Source organism: Ictalurus punctatus, chromosome 5, assembly GCF_001660625.3.
Source record: "Ictalurus punctatus breed USDA103 chromosome 5, Coco_2.0, whole genome shotgun sequence".
Taxonomy (NCBI): Eukaryota; Metazoa; Chordata; class Actinopteri; order Siluriformes; family Ictaluridae; genus Ictalurus; species Ictalurus punctatus.
This window is the reverse complement of record NC_030420.2, coordinates 10,265,651-10,285,509: the sequence shown is the minus strand read 5'-3', so window position 1 is coordinate 10,285,509 and position 19,859 is coordinate 10,265,651. Positions and strand designations below refer to the sequence as shown.

Genomic DNA, 19,859 nt, shown 5'->3' with positions numbered 1-19,859 from the left:
ACCATCAATTTACTAACCCAGCTGATATAATTTGCACAGATAGGGGGTATAATAACTTATGGATGTTGCGAATTCTTTATATTTCCATATTTCTTGAGTTAGTACTGATGTCTGGTGAAAATTTCATGTGAATAACCTCATTGGAAGTATATTTACTGAAAAAAATGTTGACGTGTCCAATACTTATTTGCCCCCTGTATATCCTTTTCTGAACAAATCAAGAGGAAGTGAAGAGTTTTTAGGCATGTTCACACAAACAACCGACATGCAGTCCTTCGCTGAAGATAATAAGGCTGATGATGTGGTTTACAGGTGTCATTTTATAAGCACGCAATGTGCAAAATGCCACATCATCTGACCATGGAAGGCCTATAAATAGGCGTGATTTCACAAAGACTTCAGATACCGGTCACACATGAGGGTGCTTCCCACAGCATGAAGCTCACACAACGTTGAATTCCCTTTGAAAGGGAACAGTCCTGCACATTAGCTGCACACATTTTAGCCCATTCCTCATTACAGAAGAGCTTCAGCTTTGGGATGTTGGTTGGTTTCCTCACATGAACTGCTTGTTTCAGGTCCTTCCACAACATTTCTATCGGATTAAGTTCAGGACTTTGATTTGGCCATTGCAATACATTAACTTATTGTTCTTTAACCATGCTTTAGGAGAATGACTTCTGTGCTTAGAGTTGTTGTCTTGCTGCATGACTCATTTTCACTTTCAGTTCACTGACAGATAACTTGACATTCTATTTTGGTCTGATCAATCCACAAACATTTTTCCAATAGCCTTCTGGCTTGTTCATATGATCTTTAGCAAACTGCAGAAGGGCAGCAATGTTCTTTTTGGAGAGCATTGGCTTTCTCCTTACAACCCTGAAATGCACACCATTGTTGTTCAATGTTCTCCTGATGGTAGACTCATGAACATTACCATTACCCAATGTGAGAGAGGCCTTTAGTTGCTTAGAAGTTACCCTGAGTTCCTTTGTGACCTCGCAGACTATTACACGTCTTGCTCTTTTGGAGTAATCTGGTCTTGAATTTCCTCCATTTGTACACAACCTGTCTGACTGTGGACTGTGGATTGGTAGAGTATGAACTCTTTATATATGTTTTTATAACTTTTTCTAGTCTGATGAGCATCATAAACCCTTCTTCTGAGGTCCTCAGAAATCTCCTTTGTTCATGCCATGATACACTTAAACGTGTTTTGTGAAGGTCAGACTTTGATAGATCTCTGTTCTTTAAATTACAGTAAACAGGGTGCTCACTCACACCTGATTGTCATCCCATTGATTGAAAACACTGGACTCTAATTTCATCTTCAGAGTAACTGCTAATCCTAGAGGTTCACATACTTTTGCCACTCACAGATGTGTAAAATTGGATTAAGTATAATATTTTTGTCTCATTTGTTCCCTTTCAAAGGGAACTCCATGTTGCGTTTAGCATAACAGTATGGGAGGGCCCCTCACACGCGACCGGCATATGAAGCTTATGTAAAATTATGCCAATTTATAGGCCTGCCATGATTAGGTGATGTGGCAATTAAGTTCAATTAAGCGTGTCGCGTGATATATATATGGCACCTCTGAACCGCGCCATCAGCCTTATTATCTTCAGCGAGACTGCATGTCAGTTGTTTGTGTAAAGAAACAAAAAGACGCTTCATTTCCTCTCTATCTTTTCTCAAAATTTCTGGACTTTTCTATCCCTTTAAAAAAAGAAAAGAAAAAAAAGGAATGAACAAGAAAGAAAAATATGAGTGAGGGAATTCAGGAAGTTGAGGGAATTCAGGATGACCTGCTCCCATTTCATCACGGGAGTAGTGCACACTTTCTGTGTAAAGTGTCTAGTGTTGGAGCATGCGACGGCAGCCCTCGATAGGTCTGACCGTGCATTGTAACTCCTACATTAGGCAGCTCTGCTCACAACTCCCTTTCTTCTTGGAAGCCGAAGCAAGTTGGGTTTCAGAGCCTCGCGGTCTCAGGTCCGGGAGATCTCTTATGGATCTGGAAGAGGAGCCGGAGATGAGTGCTGCTCTATCTCTTGCTCTGTCTGTCCGGCTCTCCGCTCTGCTCCTTCCGCTATGGAAAGCCAAAAAAAAAAAAAAAAACACACACAAAAATAATAATAATAATTCCTCTCTGACGTGGAGGAGCCAGAGGGATGTGCTAAAAACTGAGAGCAGCATATAAAGAGCTGCTTGAAGTGATTACTAAGGATGGATGAGCCAGTGAAAGTAAATCCCTCACACTGCAGAAACTCCCCTTTCGTCCAGAAGTACATGACAAAATATCAGGCTTCTGGGGGAAAACCATGCATAAGCTGTATTTATAACCCCACGATGTCGGATTATTCAGCCATTGTGGGGAATGAACGGCATGGCTATTTAGCTATGCTGAAGGTGGAGGAGGTGCTTGCGAGCTACCTCTCTCCATCGACGGCAGATAATATAGGGGGGGCCAACTTTGCCATCCAAGTCAACGTGTAAGGCCACCGTGGCATTGGTGGGCAAGCCTATGCAGTAGTAGTCTTGCTTGTGGGTCACTGCAGACAATGACAGTGTTGCAGGCTTACCAAGCAGATCTGCTGAGGTAATTCGACATATGGCGGCATTCAGCCAGCTCCTTACCTGTTGTGTCGAGTTCACATGGGCATCCACAAGTGGAGCACTAGTGCGAGGGAGACACAGAAGGCGAGCATGGCAGCCCGCCAACCCCCGCAGACAGCCAGGGGAACCGGGCGACCACAGTCGTGGCCTGCTAATAGGCCTGATCTGAGAATGGTCATAAAGGCCAGGCAGGCAAAGAGGAGCATTCCTGAGGGGCCGTGCAGGTACGTATCAGGGGACATGAGGTTGTTAGGGCAGTTAGCCCACAGTGCTACTGTAGGGCCTCCCCTAGCCAAGGCTGTCCAAAGTTTTCAGTGTACTCTGGTCAGCGAGCTGTCACAGGGCAATGAAAATCTGATGCTTTCCCTCCAATAGAATGTGGAATATTAACATCACTAAAAGACCGTCTGGCAGCATGGAAACTACTGCCAAATGTGTCTCCATGGGTTCTGTCTACCGTAGAAAAGGGTTACCGGGTGCAGTTTAGAACTCGACCCCCCCAGTTCAGAGGTGTGCTCACCACAGTAGTCAGCACAGACCAGAGATGACGTTAGCGCAGGAAGTAAGATCCCTCTTGGACAAAGGGGCCATAGAACATGTACCCCGTTCCCTGAGGGAGGCAGGTTTTTACAGCCGTTATTTCCTGGTCCGCAAAAAATAGAGGAGTATGTGGCCAATTTTAGATCTGCGTCATCTGAACTGTACTCTTCGGACATACAGGTTCAACATGCTGATGGTCAAACTTATCGTTCCACAGATTCAGTTTGAGGACTGGTTTGTGACGATAGATCTAAAAGGTGCATATTTCCACATAGCAATATCACTAGCTTTATCCCCTCGCACCTTCACAAAGTGCATGGATGTCATTCTGGCTCCATTGTGACTCCAGGGCAGCTGTGTACTAAACTACCTGGACGGTTAATTCTGGCATGATCCAGGGAACTGGTGGTTCAACATCGACATGTTCTCGCCCACATTAAGAGCGTGGGGCTCAGGTTGAACCTCAGAAAAGTATGCTTTCTCCAGTGCAGTGGACAACTTTTCTAGGAGTTATAAGGATTCTACTACGATGAGGGCATTTCTATCCCCAACATGCGTAGAGTCAATCCTAGCAACAAGATAAAGCTGGATCTTGGCATCCCCTCCAGTGTCTATGGGAGACTATTGGAGCTTATGGTAGCAGCAGTCAACGTTATACCATTGGGCGTATTGCACAGGAGACCGTTTCAGTGGTGGCTGAGAAGTTGGGGGTTTCATCCAAGGACAAAACCTCTGAGAGTAATCAGTGTCACGCGGCGATGCCTACGTGCTCTGAGAATTTGAGTGTCCTTGGTTTCTAGCCTTGGGTCACACTCTAGGGGTGTCTCCTTGGCGCAAGGCCGTAATGACAGACACTTCCCTCACGGGCTGGAGTGCGCTCTTAGACAGCTGTCCAGCTCATGGTCTATGGAGCGGCCCTTATCTGGAGCGGTATATAAATTGCCTAGAAATATTTCTAGCACTGAAATTCCTTCTTCCTCAATTGAGAGGTCAGCATGTGTTTACAGACAACAGCATGTGTTTACAGAGAACACAGTAGTGGTCTCATATATTGACCACCAGGGAGGATTATGACCACGCCCCCTGTTCAGGCAAGCACAACTAATTCTTCTCTGGGCAGAGGGAAATTTGTCAGTGAGTGCAATGTACATTCTGGGCAACTGGAATGTAGGGGCATACATACTGTTGAGGCAGGGGCTGAGGCCCAGGGATTGGTGGCTCCATCCACAAGTGGTGGAGTCCATATGGCAGAGGTTTGGCCAAGTGGGACTGCATGTGTTCACCTCCAAGGAGACAGCACACTGCCCGCTGTGGTTCGCCCTCACTCCTCCCGCACAATTAGGGCTGGATGCCATGGTGAACATGTGGCTGAGGTCACATGTGTACGCTTTTCCCCCGATCTCTCTGCTCCCACAAGTTCTAGCGAGAGTTCACCAAGACAGTCTACAAATGCTGCTAGTAGCACCTTATTGGCCAGCTCGAATATGGTTCTCAGAGTTAATATCCCTGCTAGATGGCACTCCTTGGGAGATTCCCATCTGCAGGGATCCACTGTAGACCCAGTGAACTACACAATAGCTATAGTCCTGGAGTTCTTACAAGGACGTTTCTCAGCAGGGTGGGCTCCTTCTACAATCAGGGTTTACATGGCTGCCATTTTGGCCAGCCATGCCCCTGTTGATGGAGCCTCTGTGGGGCAACATCCTCTAACTTCGAGGTTTATGCATGGTGTCAGATGACTGAGGCCCATCTGCAGGCCACACATACCTTCCTGGGACCTTCTGTGGTCCTGGAAGGTCTGTCGGGTGCCCCATTTGAGCCCTTAGAGTCAGCCTCTGAGAAGCTTCTGACTCTAGAGGTAGCTCTTCTGCTAGCCCTGACATCTCTCAAGCGAGTAGGAGATCTACAAACTCTCTCAGTTGCCCTTTCCTGCTTTTCACTTTACCCCTGGATTAGCCAAGGCCTTCCTGTATCCTATGCCGGATTATATTCCTAAAGTGCCTACATCTGCTGCCCACCCTGTGTTGTTGCAGGCTTTCTGCACTCTTCTGTTCCTCAAGAGAGAATGCACCTGCTGTGTCCAGTAAGGGCTCTCTGTACTTACGTCCACCGCTCCAGCCAGTGGCGTAAGTCGGAGCAGCTGCTGGTCTGCTTGGCGGCGACAATAGAGGTCATGCTGTGTCAAAGCAGCGCATCTCTAAATTGGATAGTGGAAGCAATCTCTATCGCTTATGAGGTGTGCGGTCTCGCTACGCCTCTGGGCATAAGGGCTCATTCCACTAGGGGGCTCACCTCCTCAAAGGCTTTGTGCAACGGGGTATCCTTACGGGATGTGTGTGCTGCTGCTGCAGAGTAGTATGCCACACACATTCATTCGATATTACAGCCTGGATATCCATTCCGCCCTGGGATCGAGTGTCTTGCAGTGACCCTCGGGCTTGGGTATTTTTGAAAAGGCCGTACGCTCGGTATGACGGAGTGGGTATTCTTGTTCCCATACTGTTATGCTAAACGCAACGTCGAAGTTGAATGGAAACGTGTGGGTTACGCATGCAACCCTGTTCCCTGGGAAGGGAACGAGACGTTGCGTAGCTTTGTCATACCGGAGTAGGCCTGTGAATTGTGTCTTCGCTTCAAATAATAGAGGCTGACGGCACGGTTCACAGGTGCCATTTATATATCACATGATGCGCTTAATTGCCACATCACCTGATCATGGCAGGCCTATAAATAGGCATGAATTTACACAAGCTTCAGATCCCAGTCACGCGCGAGGAGTGCTCCCATAGTGTTATGCTAAACGCAACGTCTCGTGCCCTTCTCAGGGAAAGGGTTACATGCGTAACCCAGATGTTTTACTGGGTTCTGTTTGTCTACTTTTAGGACTTGTGTGAAAATTGGATGAAGTTTTAGGTCATATTTATGCATATATATATATATATATATATATATATATATATATATATATATATATATATATATATATATAAATTCTAACTTTCAAGCACCACTTTAAATGTTCAATATCTTAAATATTTAATATTCAAGATTCTACACTATTTCTACAGTAGGTCACAATTTAAATGTAAGCAAATGTCCGATATTGAGCATGTTAACTGATTTGTACAGAAGGTCAGATTTTCCTCATTGTCTAATCTCTTCTATTGAAGCATGTGTTCAAACGACACTAATAGATCTGAATTGATCATCAGGTTTTGCACAAATTTGTGGAGCCTGTACCAGCTCTAGTGTACACTGTAAAAGCAGAAAAAGCAAAAAAGGGATGTATCAAATACTAAGAAACTCTGAAATTCACGTAAATATTTCAAAGATTCAAGGTTGATGTCAATAATATAATTTGTCATGAAAATTGTTGTATTAAAAATTAGAAAATAATGCAGATAGAAGCATTTTCATTAGTGCTCCACTCTATGTATGTTTTTGTTTGTTTGTTTGTTTGTTTACTAAAACATGCTTAGAGATACTTCTCATAATGGTTTACAAATAAACAAGGGTGCCAGGCATGATGGACTGGAGATAAAGGAAGTGTGCACACTCACATCATCATCACAGCTGATGGAACACTTCCCATCCAGGGTAGCGCACTACAACACGAAACATGACATTTTTTAATGGTGGTTACTTGCGTAAATACAGACACATAAATAACAGACATATTGTGGTGATTCCTGAAATTTGAGACTGTCTTATTAGTGCATATTATTTTTATCCACAGATGAATGACTGTGATTTCAATATACTGTATTCAACATAATAAACAAATGGCCGTGTATCAAAAATGAATTGTTTATGACTTAAACAAAATCTGCCACTTAAGCAGGGAGTGAAATCTTTAAAAAGCCTTGGTATTTTTAAAAGTTTTTTTTAATTAATTATGTTAATAATTATGTTTAGAATATAATAATTGAAATTTTTACATGGTTTAAATTTCAAATTCCCATTATTTCATCCGACCATCCATTTTCTATACCACTTATCCTACTGGTTCATAGGGAACCTGCAGCCTATCCCAGGGGGTATTGGGCACAAGGCGGAGTACACCCTGGATAGGGTGCCAATCCATCGCAGGGCACAATCACAGTCACACTCCCATTCATACACTACAGACACTTTGGACATACCAATCAGCCTACCATGCATGTCTTTCGACTGGGGGAGGAAACCAGAGTATCCAGAGGAATCCCCCCGCAAAACGGGGAGAACAGGCAAACTCCAAACACACAGGGCCGTGGCGGGAATCGGACACCCAACCGTGGAGGTGTGAGGCCCCATTATTTCAACTTACTGATAACACTCTTCAATGGTCAGTAGGGGACAGCAGGGATATTAAATTAGTTGCATATTTAAGTGATTTTAAATGTATCCTCTGTGGAGTAATTATTTACTTACAATTGATAAACTGAATTTATGATAAATTCCATTATTTTATTTTTTTTAAGTATTATATTACTTTTACTCAGCCTAAATGTCTAGCTGTGTGTGTGTGTGTGCATGTGTGTGTGTGTGTGTGTATGTTTTGTGAATGTTTACCTGTCTGCTGGCAGTCCAGAATTTTCTTTGAAAGAACTCCAATTTCATCTGTATCCCCACAGCTGGAGCACACATTCAAAACATGTCATGTTCAAGAATAGTCAAAGTGACATGCTATTTACTTAACACAAACATGAAGGTTATAGAATTTTGCAACCACAAGAGCTTCATTAATAATGACAAATCAAGAAGTCGTTAATCTTCCAGACGTTTATGAATACAACGCCTTAACTGAATAATATTTAGTAAGGCGGTATGACCTGACCCATCAAATATAAAAAACGTTCTCCAGTCTTCTACATCCTGTTCATTCAGGGAATATGAAATGCATTCCTTCTCACGTCCAGCTCTTATATTCTCAGATCCAGTTCTCTCATACAATCATGTATATAAAAACCACAACATGATGGTGTAAGGCCAAGTTAAACATGTCATGCAGAAGACTTATGAGTTACCGAATTACTGATTAAGGTTTTGAACTTGTTGACAAAGTCATTTCTCCTGTCCATGTAGAGTAGAAATATTTTCTCTGTGAGAAATAGAGCTAAGGGAGAGAGGTCTGTTTGTCAAAGGACAAATATCAATAAGATGGGACAGGAAAAGATGGCGGAGGGGTTTACTTGGGAAATGTGATCAAGGGATTGTGCAGATTTTCCAACAGTACAATATATATCAAAACTACATATAAAATAAAAGCAGCTTTCCAAATGGTCTTGCAAATTCTTTAGTCCATCAGCCTAAATGTATGGACAATAAAATCCCCAGACATTTAGGGGATTAGGGGGGATCAGAGGATTATGATGGTTAATAAAATGTAGTGATTTTCCCAAAAGAATTTTAAATGAGTGCCTATTTATGTGTTTATTTGAGTTAAAGAAAAAAATACTACCTAGCACAATTAGGGTCATAAGTTTACTGTGAACACCCCTCCCCCCATTCCTTTGTTAGCACTTTCGTGGTTCCTGTGTTAATACCTTCAATTCTTCTCTAACAGGTACAGACAGATAAAGCCCCTCACCATTTCCGCATTCCTTTGTCTCCCCAAATACCATTTGCATGCACTTACATACCTTCCTGAATAACATTTGCCCATACTCCTATGACTTCCTGAAAACAATATATGGAGTTGTTCCTGTCCTACATTGATATGCTCCCTGTTTTATGCAAATATGACCTTCCACCTAGCCAATCAACAGTTCACCCATTGTCTCTGTTGTGTGTCAAGCATGATATATACTCTACCTTTCTTAGAACTGTAGGACCTCAGCACACAAGATCATAAGCAGAAGATAAGCATGAGCATAAGATCACCCCTTCACATGAGCCTTAAATTATGAGCCCCTGTGTGCAGACTTTAGCCAATTACAGCTCATGGCTGATTGCTGAGATCTTACTGCCCTGTGAACAATGGATGATCCCTCACAGATTAGCAAACCTCTCCTAAAATTCATGGATCTAGGCCAGTGGCCAAGACGTGATGGCTGGACTACAAGATGAAAGCCCTGGGCCTCAGCTGATAAATTTGGGGAAACGGAGGGTAAGGCAACCAAACAGGCCCCAAGGACACACCTTTGTCACACCAATTAAATAAGGACACCTTATATATTCTATATTGCCTACTTTCTTCTATATGTTACCCTGTAATTATCATGCTTGTAACCACAAAGTTGCATTTAGACATTTGATTGTTTAGCATGCATGAGTAAGATTGATTATGGATATAGGTGTATGAAAAATTATTAGTAATGTGTTAACAACGGCCAATATATGCCCTATTTGGTATGTGTATGTTCCTTGAGCGATTTGCTGAAAGATGAGAGAAAGGAAAACCAAGTAGAATGTTGTCAGGTCTACGTCCCAACAGTTGCGACTAAAAGTTTGAAAGTTCTACTAAAGTAGAACAGCGTACGGTGTTAAAACAAAGGAGTCATTCATTTACCATCAAAGCTACTTTCACCCCCTTTATTTTGTATTTGTGTGTGTGTGTGCTTATGTGTTATTTTAGTTCGTGTGTGTTAGAGTAGTTTAATAAAGCCTTGTTTGATTTTAATAGCAAGTGTCTCTTGTCTATATTTACAATTTATTGTCTTGTCAGATCTTGTTACTGTGCTCATAATTCATGTATAACCTCAGGCTATTATTACCGGTGGCCACGGGATTAATATCCTTGCCAGACTTAAGTCCAACTGCATCGTGGAAATAGTTGATCAGCTGTTGAAATATTAAGTTTGTACATTTCCCCCGTTTGAGGTCAATCTAACAAAAGGAAAAGCTAATTTTCCCTAAAGAATAAACGAGATATCTTGCCATTTAAACTTTGCGTGTCTGTTTGTTTTTTGATAAACTCTCCCAAGCTTGATGCGGGAAGTGTGTAGTGGGGTGAGGGCACCGTCTTTCTTGTGTACTCCCACTTTCTCACTTCTTAAGAATTCTAACCCGGAGATTCTCTATTTTCAAAACCTAACAGGGCATAACAGAAAGTTTCATGTGTAAAAGTAGGAAACCAATTAACACACTGTCCCTCACACAGTGATTAACATGGTGAGTAGGGTTACCACCCATCCCTTGTAATACAGGATTGTCTTGCATTGAAAAATATACTGTAATGCTGTGTCCCTTATTGAGTCAATAAGGGATGTGATTCATCCCATATTTTTTATACACTTAGTTTTATACAAAGTCTTTACAGTGGTGAGAATAACATGATAGTGAATAAATTCAAACTATTTTAACAAGAAATAGAGAAGCTCTAAATCAGTGGTATGTGGCAGAGTATGACATGCATGCTCTGTGTGAGATTGCAAATCAATGTAATCGTTACCCTGGTTACAGAGAACCTACCACGTGTTTCTTTAAAAAACGCTTACAACCAGTGATGAGGCTAGAAGTTGAACAGTGGGTGGGCAAGAGTTTGAAGAGAAAACTCAAATGCCAACGGTCACTCAAAAGAAGTTAAATGATTGCAAAAAGTGGGCAAGAATTTGAAAGACTATCACTCAAGAGGTTTTAGGCAGTTCATAAAGCAATTGTGGTCTAACTCACTTCTAATTCTATTCATAACACATAGTACTGTCATCACAAGTGTCACAACACCCCCCCACACACACACATACACACTCACACACGTGTGTGTCATGGCTACAGCAGACAAAAAAAAAAAAAAAACCCACACATTTCAGCAGTAACGTTGTTATAGGCTTAATATTAACACAAAAACGTCGGGGATACGCATGTAACCCTGTTCCCTGAGAAGGGAACAAGACGTTGCATTTAGCATAACAGTATGGGAAGCACCTTGCGCGCGTGACCGGTATCTGAAGCTTGTGTAAAATCATCCCTCTACTTATAGGCCTGCCATGATCAGGTGACGTGGCAATTAAGCACGTCGCATGATATATATATGGCACCTGTGAACCATGCCGCCAGCCTTAATATCTTCAGCGAGACTGCATTATCTGAAGCGAAGACGCAATTCACAGGCCTGCTCTGGTATGACAGTGCTATGCAACATCTCGTTCCCTTCTCAGGGAACAGGGTTACATGCGTAACCCTGACGTTACCTTTCAAAGGGAACTTCGACGTTGCATTTAGCATAACAGTATGGGAACGGGAATATCCACTCCGTCATACCGAGGGTACGGCCTGTTCAAAAATACCCAAGCCTGAGGGTCACTGCAAGACACTTGAGCCCGGGGTGTAATGAATATCCAGGCTGTAATACCGAATGAATATGTGTGCCGTAGACCACCCTGCAGCTGCACACACATACTGCAAGGATACCCCTTTGGACAAAGCCTTCGAGGAGGCGACCGTCCTAGTGGAATGAGCTCTTATTCCCAGAGGCGTGGCGAGACCGCGCGTGTCATAAGCCTTAGAGATTGCTTCCACTATCCAATTAGAGATGCGCTGCTTTGACACAGCATCATCTTTCCTTTCGCTGCCAGAGCAGACCAGTAGCTGCTCCGACTTACGCCACTGGCTGGAGCGGTGGACGTAAGTACAGAGAGCCCTTACTGGACACAGCAGGTGCATCCTCTCTTGTTCTGGTGTGAGGAACAGAGAAGGGCAGAAAGCCTGCAACACCACAGGGTGGGGAACCAATGTAGGCACTTTAGGAATATAATCCGGCCTAGGATACTGGAAGGCCTTGGCTAATCCAGGGGTAAAGTCAAGGCAGGAAGGGGCAACAGAGAGAGGTTGTAGACCTCCCACTCGCTTGAGAGATGTCAGGGCCAGCAGAAGAGCTACCTTTAGAGTCAGAAGCTTCTCAGAAGCAGCCTCTAAGGGCTCAAACGGGGCCCCTGACAGACCTTCCAAGACCACAGAAAGGTCCCAGGAAGATATGCGTGGCCTGCAGATGGGCCTAGTCACCTGACACCATGCATGAACCTCGAAGTTAGAGGATGTTGCCCCACAGAGGCTCCATCAACACAGCATGGCTGGCCGAAATGGTGGCCAAGTAAACCCTGGTTGTAGAAGGAGCCCACCTCACTGAGAAACGCTCTTGTAAGAACTCCAGGACTGTAGCTATTGCGCAGTTCACTGGGTCTAGCTGACGTTCCTCACACCACAAGACAAAAAGCTGCCACTTGAGTGCATACAATTTCCTTGTGGACGGTGCTCTAGCATTTAACATGGTTTCTACAATCTCAGTTGTGAGACCAGAATCTGAGCTGGTGCCCCTCAGGGGCCAGACCCACAGTTTCCGTAGTTCTGGCCGAGGGTGATAAATCAGCCCGCTGACTTGAGACAGTAGATCCACTCTAAGGGCTCAAATGGGGCACCCGACAGACCTTCCAGGACCACAGAAGTTCCCAGGAGGGTATGCGCGGCCTGCAGATAGGCCTCAGCCGCCCGAGACCATGCATAAACCTCGAAGTTAGAGATTGCTGCCCCACAGAAGCTCCATCAACAGGGGCGTGGCTGCCAAAATGGCGGCCACGTGACCTTGATTGTAGAAGGAGCCCACCCCACTTAGAAATGTTCTTGTAAGCGCTCCAGAACTGTAGGTATTGCACAGTTTACTGGGTCTACAGTGGATCCCTGTGGACAGGAATCTCCCAAGGGGTACCATCTCGCAGGGATATTATCTCTCAGAACCATATTCGAGCTGGCCAATAAGGTGCTACTAGCAGACTGTCTTGGCGAACTCTCACTAGAACTTGTGGGAGCAGAGCGATGGGGGAACAGCATAAAGATGTGACCTCGGCCACATGTGCACCATTGTGTCCAGTCCTAATTGTGCAGGAGGAGTGATGGTGAACCACAGCGGGCCATGTGTTGTCTCCTCAGAGGCAAACACACGCCATCCTGCTTGGCCAAATCTTGCCGTATGGACTCCACCCCAATAGTCTCTCAAGATCCAGATTTATCTTGCTCAGTGTTGATAGGATTGACACTACGCATGTTGGGGATAGAAACGCCCTCATCGTAGTATAATCCTATAACCCCTAGAAAAGTTGTCCACTGCGGATTCAACCTGAGCCCCACGCTCTTCATGTGGGCGAGAACAACATCTTGAAGTTGAACCACCAGTTCCCTGGTTCATGCTAGAATTAACCAGTCGTCCAGGTAGTTTGGTACACAGATGCCCTGGAGTCACAATAGAACCAGAGTGACATCCATGCACTTTGTGAAGGTGTGAGGGGATAAAGCTAGAGATATTTCTATGTGGAAATATGCACCTTTTAGATCAATCGCCACAAACCAGTCCTCAAACTGAATCTGTGGCATGATAAGTTTGAGTGTCAGCATCTTACTCCCATCTTTTTTTGCTGTAATAATGGCTGTAAAAACCTTCCTCCCTTAGGGAATGGGGTACATGTTCTATGGCCCCATTGTCCAAAAGGGAACTTACTTCCTGTGCTAACGTCAGGCTTTGGCCTGTGCTGACTACTGTGGTGAGCACACCTGTGAACGGGGGGGGGGGGGGGGGGGGGGGGGTTGGTCGAGCTATAAACTGGACCCGGTAACCCTTTCTATGATAGACAGAACCCATGGAGACACATTTGGTGGCAGTGGTTTGCATGCTACCCGATGGTCTTTTACTGACGTTAACTATTCCACATTCTATTGGAAGGAAAGCATCAGATTTTCGTTGCCTTGTGACAGCTCACTGACCAGAGAACACTGAAAACTGCCTTGGCTAGGGGAGGCAATACAGTAGCAATGGGGGCTACCTTCCCTAACAACCTCATGTCCCCTGATACATCCCTTCACGGCCCCTCAGGATGCTCTTGTTTGCCTGCTTGGCCTTTATGACTATTTTCAGATCAGGCCTAGTAGCAGACCGTGACTGTGGTCACCCGGTTCCCCTGGCTGTCTGCGGGGGTTGGCGGGCTGCCATACTCGCCCTCTGGGTCTCCCTCACACTAGTGCTGGCCCAGGCTCCACTCGTGGGGTGAGCTAGAGACAACAGGGAAGGAACTGGCTTTTTTGAATGCTGCCATATGTCAAGCTAACTCAGCAGGTCTGCTTGGTAGGCCTGCAACACTGTCATTGTCTGCAGTGACCCACAAGCAAGATTACTACTGCATAGGCTTGCCCACCAATGCCACAGTGGCCTTATGCAGTGGTTTGGATGCAAAGCCAGCCCCCGTAATTACCTGCCGTTGATGGAGAGAGGTGGCTCACAAGCGCCTCCTCCACTTTCAGCATAGCTAAATAGCCGAACCCAGAAGACAGAGCAAGAGATAGAGCAGTGCTCGTCTCCGGCTCCTCAGAGATCCACCAAACCTGAGATGGCTAGCTGCCTTGGCAGCGGCCGGCCCAGATCCGCGAGGCTCTGAAACCTGACTCGCTTCGGCTTCCAGGAAGAGTGCGAGTCGCGAGCCAAGCTGCTTAATGTAGGCATTACCATGCACAGCCTCTCGAGGCTGACATCGCATACTACACCACTAAACACTTCACCCAGCAAGTGTGCACTACTCCCATGATGAAACGGGAGCAAGCCGTAACACACTTCTTGAATTCTTTCTCACTTATTAATTACCTCTCTTTTCTTCTAAAAAAGGGATAGAAAAGTTAAGAGATTTTGAGAAAATATCGAATAGAAATGAAGCGTTTTTGTCACACAAACAACAGACATGCAGTCTCGTTGAAGATAATAAGGCTGGCGGCATGGGTCACAAGTGCCATATATATATCATGCGACGTGCTTAATTGCCACGTCACCTGATCATGGCAGGCCTATAAGTAGAGGCATGATTTTACACAAGCTTCAGATACCGGTCACGTGCGCAAGGCGTTCCCATACTGTTATGCTAAATGCAACGTCGAAGTTCCCTTTGAAAGGGAACAGTACCAATAGAATGGGCAGCTTGCACATCTGGAAAGGCACCATCAATGCTGAAAAGTATACACAGGTTTTAGAGCAACATATGCTTCCATCAGGAAATAATGGCTGTAAAAACCTCCCCCCCTCAGGGAACGGGGTACATGTTCTATGGCCCCTTTGTCCAAGAGGGATCTTACTTCCTGCGCTAACGTCGGGCCCTGGTCTGTGCTGACAACTGTGGTGAGCACACCTCTGAACCGGGGGGGTCGAGCGCTGAACTGGACCTGGTAACCCTTTTCTATAGTAGACAGAACCCATGGAGACACATTTGGCAGTAGTTTCCACGCTGCCAGATGGTCTTTTAATGATGTTAACTATTCAACATTATATTGGAGGGAAAGCATCAGATTTTCATTGCCCTGTGACAGCTCGCTGACCAGAGAACACTGAAAACTTGGGACAGCCTTGGCTAGGGGAGGCCCTACAGTAGGACTGGGGGCTAACTGCCCTAACAACCTCATGTCCCCTGATACGTCCCTCCACAGCCCCTCAGGATCACTCTTCTTTGTCTGCTTGGCCTTTATGACCATTCTCAGATCAGGCCTAGTAGCAGGCCGTGACTGTGGCCGCCCGGTTCCCCTGGCTGTCTGTGGGGGTTGGCGGGCTAACATACTCAACTTCTGTGTCTCCCTCGCATTAGTGCTGGCCCGGGCTCCACTTGTGGATGCCCGGGTGAACTCGACACAACAGGGAAGGAACTGGCTGAATGCTGCCATATGTCGAGCTCACTAAGCAGGACTGCTTGGTAGGCCTGCATCACTGTCACTGTCTACAGTGACCCACTAGCAAGACTACTACTGCATAGGCCTTGCCCACCAATGCCATGGTGGCCTTACACAGTAGCTTGGATGGCAAAGCCGGCCCCCCTATATTACCTGCCATCAATGGTGAGAGGTAGCTAACAAGTGTCTCCTCCACCTTCAGCATAGCTAAATAGCCATGCCATTCATTCCCCACATTGGCCGAATAATCCAACATCGTGGGGTTATAAATACGGCTTATGCATGGTTTTATATCAGAAGCCTGATATTTTGTCATGCACTTCTGGAAGAAAGGGGAGTTTTCTGCAGTGTGAGGGATTTACTTTCACTGGGGAGAAAAAAGCTCATCCAGCCTTAGCAATCACTTCAAGCAGCTCTTTATATGCTGCTCTCAGTTTTTAGCAAACCCTTCTGGCTCCTCTGAGTCACAGAGGAATTATTACTATTATTTTTGTGTGCGTGGTTTTTTTTGGCTTTCCATAGCAGAAGGAAGAGTCGCAACGTGAGCTCCAAAATCCACCAGCCCAGATCCGCGAGGCTCTGAAACCCAACACACTTCGGCTTCCAAGAAGAGAGCGAGTCGCGAGCGGAGCTGCCTAATTTAGGCGTTATAATGTGCAGTCAGACCTCTCGAGGGCTGCCATCGCATGCTCCAACCCTAGACACTTCACACAGAAAGTGTGCACTACTCCCTGTGATGAAACGGGAGCAAGGCGTAACACACTTCCCTTTGAAAGGGAACAGGCATGATTCTATAATGGAAATCACTGCATGGACTCAAGCACCTCGAGAGCTCGTTGTCTGTTAACACAGTTTGCTGTGCCATCCACAAATGCAGGTTAAAGCTCTATCATGCAAAGAAGAAGCCATATGTGAACATAATCCAGAAATGCCGCTGTCTGCTCTGGGCCAAAGCTCATTTAAAATGGCCTGAGGCAAAGTGGAAAACTGTTCTGTGGTCAGACGAATCTAAATTTTAAATTCTTTTTTAAAACTAATCTAAAGAGGACGAAAGTAGAGAGGGACCATCTGGCTTTTTATCAGCACTAAGTTCAAAAGCCTGCATCTCTGATGGTTCGGGGGTGCATTAGTGCCTATGGAATGGGCAGCTTGCACATCTGGAAAGGCACCATCAATGCTGAAAAGTATACACAGGTTTTAGAGCAACATATCCTTCCATCCAGATTCCATGCCATCTTTACTTCTGAGAGACTCTGCCCCTCAAATATACTCATTTTATACCCAATCATGTTACTGACCTGTTGTCAATTAACCTACTTAGTTGCAAAATGTTCCTCCCGCTGTTTCTTTTTAGTAACACTTACTTTTCCAGCCTTTCATTGCCCCGTCCCAACTTTTTTGAGACATGTTGCGGCCATGAAATTCAAAATTGCCTTATTTTCTTAAAATGGTACATTTCCTCAGTTTAAACATTTGAAGTTTTCTATGTTCTATTCTGAATAACATATGGGTTTATGAGATTTGCAAATAATTGCATTCTGTTTTGATCTACATTTATTTACATTTTACACAGCGTCCCAACTTTTTTGTAATTGGGGTTGTAATTCAATCTTGTAATTAGAAACTTGTTTAAATTAGGTTTATCATTAGTTTTGATGAGAAACAGAATATTTTTATGTAAACCCATACATAATATTTTTTCTTAAATTTAACCCACCACACATTCCATTTCTCTCAGGCTCGTCAATGTTTAATGTGGTCTGCTGCATGTTGCAAAATGGTTCTGAGAGAGATCCACGGGCCGAGCACAAGCAGATCATGGGCTTTAGTACAAGAAACAGCACAGTTTGATTGGTAAAAGAATATATGCTGTATACAGTATATGTCCTGGCAGAACTACTGCATACACTAGCGAGCCGTGTTTGTTCAAATGAAACAGGACTGCCCCCTACTGGTCTTGTCTTTCCTTTGTGCCAGAGTATGCGCATGATACCGCATGATGAAATAGCAGGATCCCCTTTCCTTTGAGTCACATTTTCAATGGCCACATTTGTAAGAATGCACTGAGTGTGTACACTGTGACGAAGCACTTGTAATGCACTGGCCAGACGTTGTTATTTGCAAATAGCAAAGTGTAGAAGTCACAATTATAAAAAATAAAAAAATCACACTTTCTCTACAGTGCTCAAAACAGCAAAACAGTTGTGGCAGTACTGCTCACTGGTGAGTACTTTAAAAAAAAAATGAGGATCTGGTGTGTTCCTTGGTGCAAAATGAATGGCCACATAATGAACTTTAGTGTTTTTTTTTTGTTTTTTTTGTTTTTTTTTAAAGCCTAGAGACTTTTTGAGCAGATGTTAGCAACTGTTTTACACTTGATATGGCTCTCCAGATTACATCACAGCTGCTGGTTATATGACTGGAAAGGGCAGGTTTAGTCAATTAATGATCACCATTGTTCCCAATGACCAATTACTGATTAGAACTGTTCCCAATGACAAATTACTGATTACCACTGTTCCCACTGATCGCCACTGTCCCCAATGATCAATTGCTGATTACCACTGTTCCCAACAACTAATCACTGATCAACATTGTCCTCAATGACTAATTACCAATCATCATTGCTTCCCAACAGCCAAACAATGACAGAAAATTCACCAAAAAATCATCATGATTCTCATTGACTAATCACTGATCTCCATTCTTCTAAACAACCAATTACCAATCACTGCTGTTTGTCCCATTCATGCACTTCTTTGTTCTTCTTTTAAAAATTCTCTTCTTGGCAATATTTAAAAGTAGTAAAAGTAAATCATTGTTTCCATAACTGTTTTCATCATGCCTATTCCAAAACTACTCCTTACCACTGCCTCTTTCTATATAATAATCTATCATTTTCTATTCTAAAAAAATCTACTCTATTCTTTTCTATTCTATTTTAAAGCATGCATTAGAGTTTCATAGTAATAACAGACATTACAGTAATACTAACATGCAATTTGAAATTAGAGTGTGGATGGTAAGTGGGGCACCAAGACTACTTTCAAGGGTGGCATCTGTCACCATGTGGCCATGCCCCAGGGGCATGCATTAATGAGAGTGCTGACTGTTAGAACACAGACTCAGAGCTGGATGCAAGTGCAGGTAAAATGGAAGTTTATTAGGAAGGCAGACAAATCCAAGACATAAGGCAAAAGCAGCGTGATAAACAGTCCAGGGTCAAGCAATCAGCAAACAGAGTAACAGAAGCAAAACAGTAATCAAAAACATGAGCAAAGCAAAGATCAAAACCAGGAAACAAGAACAATAACAATGGCTTGGTAATGACCGAACAGAAGGGAAACTGAGCAATTACTTCACAGTGAAAATATAACAAAAAATTTGGTTTATATAATGCACAGTGACTACGTATGGACAGTAATAATCTAATTATTGACCTTACTGTGAATAAGACAATATTCTGATTAAGGTGTTTACATAAGATGCTTTTAGAATATTCCTTTCATGTTCCTCTTTTACATGTTATAGAACATAGATCGATTAATGGAACAAGTCATGGATTAAATTCATTATTTTCCTCAAAATTCTATAAACAATACCCCATAATGACAACGTGAAAGAAGTTTGTTTGAAATCTTTGCAAATTTATTAAAAATAAACAAAAAAGGCACATGTATATAAGTATTCATAGCCTTTTCCATGACACTCAAAACTGAGCTCAGGTGCAGCCTGTTTCCACTGCTGATCATCCTTGAGATGTTTCAACAACTTGATTAGAGTCTACCTGTGGTAAATTCAGTTGATTGGACATGATGTGGAAAGGTGCACACCTGTCTGTATAAGGTCCCAAACTTAACAATGCATGTCAGAGCACAAACCAAGCCATGAAGTCCAAGGAATTGCGTCTCTGTGGAGAGAGGTGAACCTTCCAGAAGAACAACCATCTCTGCAGCACTCCACCAATCAGGCCTGTATGGTAGAGTGGGCAGACGGAAGCCACTCCTCAGTAAAAAGCACATGACAGCCCACCTGGAGTTTGCCAAAAGGCACCTGAAGGACTCTCAAACCAAGACAAAGATTGAACTCT

The 19,859-nt window shown here is 44.0% G+C and overlaps 1 protein-coding gene across 3 annotated transcripts in view; it reads right to left on the bottom strand.

The window, feature by feature from the left end:
• cacna2d3a (calcium channel, voltage-dependent, alpha 2/delta subunit 3a) overlaps window positions 1-19,859 on the bottom strand; it is a 409,741-nt gene that overhangs the window by 36,082 nt on the left and 353,800 nt on the right. For all 3 annotated transcript variants that reach the window (XR_008396432.1, XM_053680196.1, XM_017468484.3), the window contains 2 exons: window positions 7,712-7,773; window positions 6,721-6,765 (listed from right to left, as the gene is read on the bottom strand). Coding sequence is in view for 2 of the 3 variants with exons in the window: in XM_017468484.3 (XP_017323973.1) it covers window positions 6,721-6,765; window positions 7,712-7,773 (107 nt within the window). In the remaining variant the exon portion in view is untranslated. The remainder of the gene's footprint in view (window positions 1-6,720; window positions 6,766-7,711; window positions 7,774-19,859) is intronic.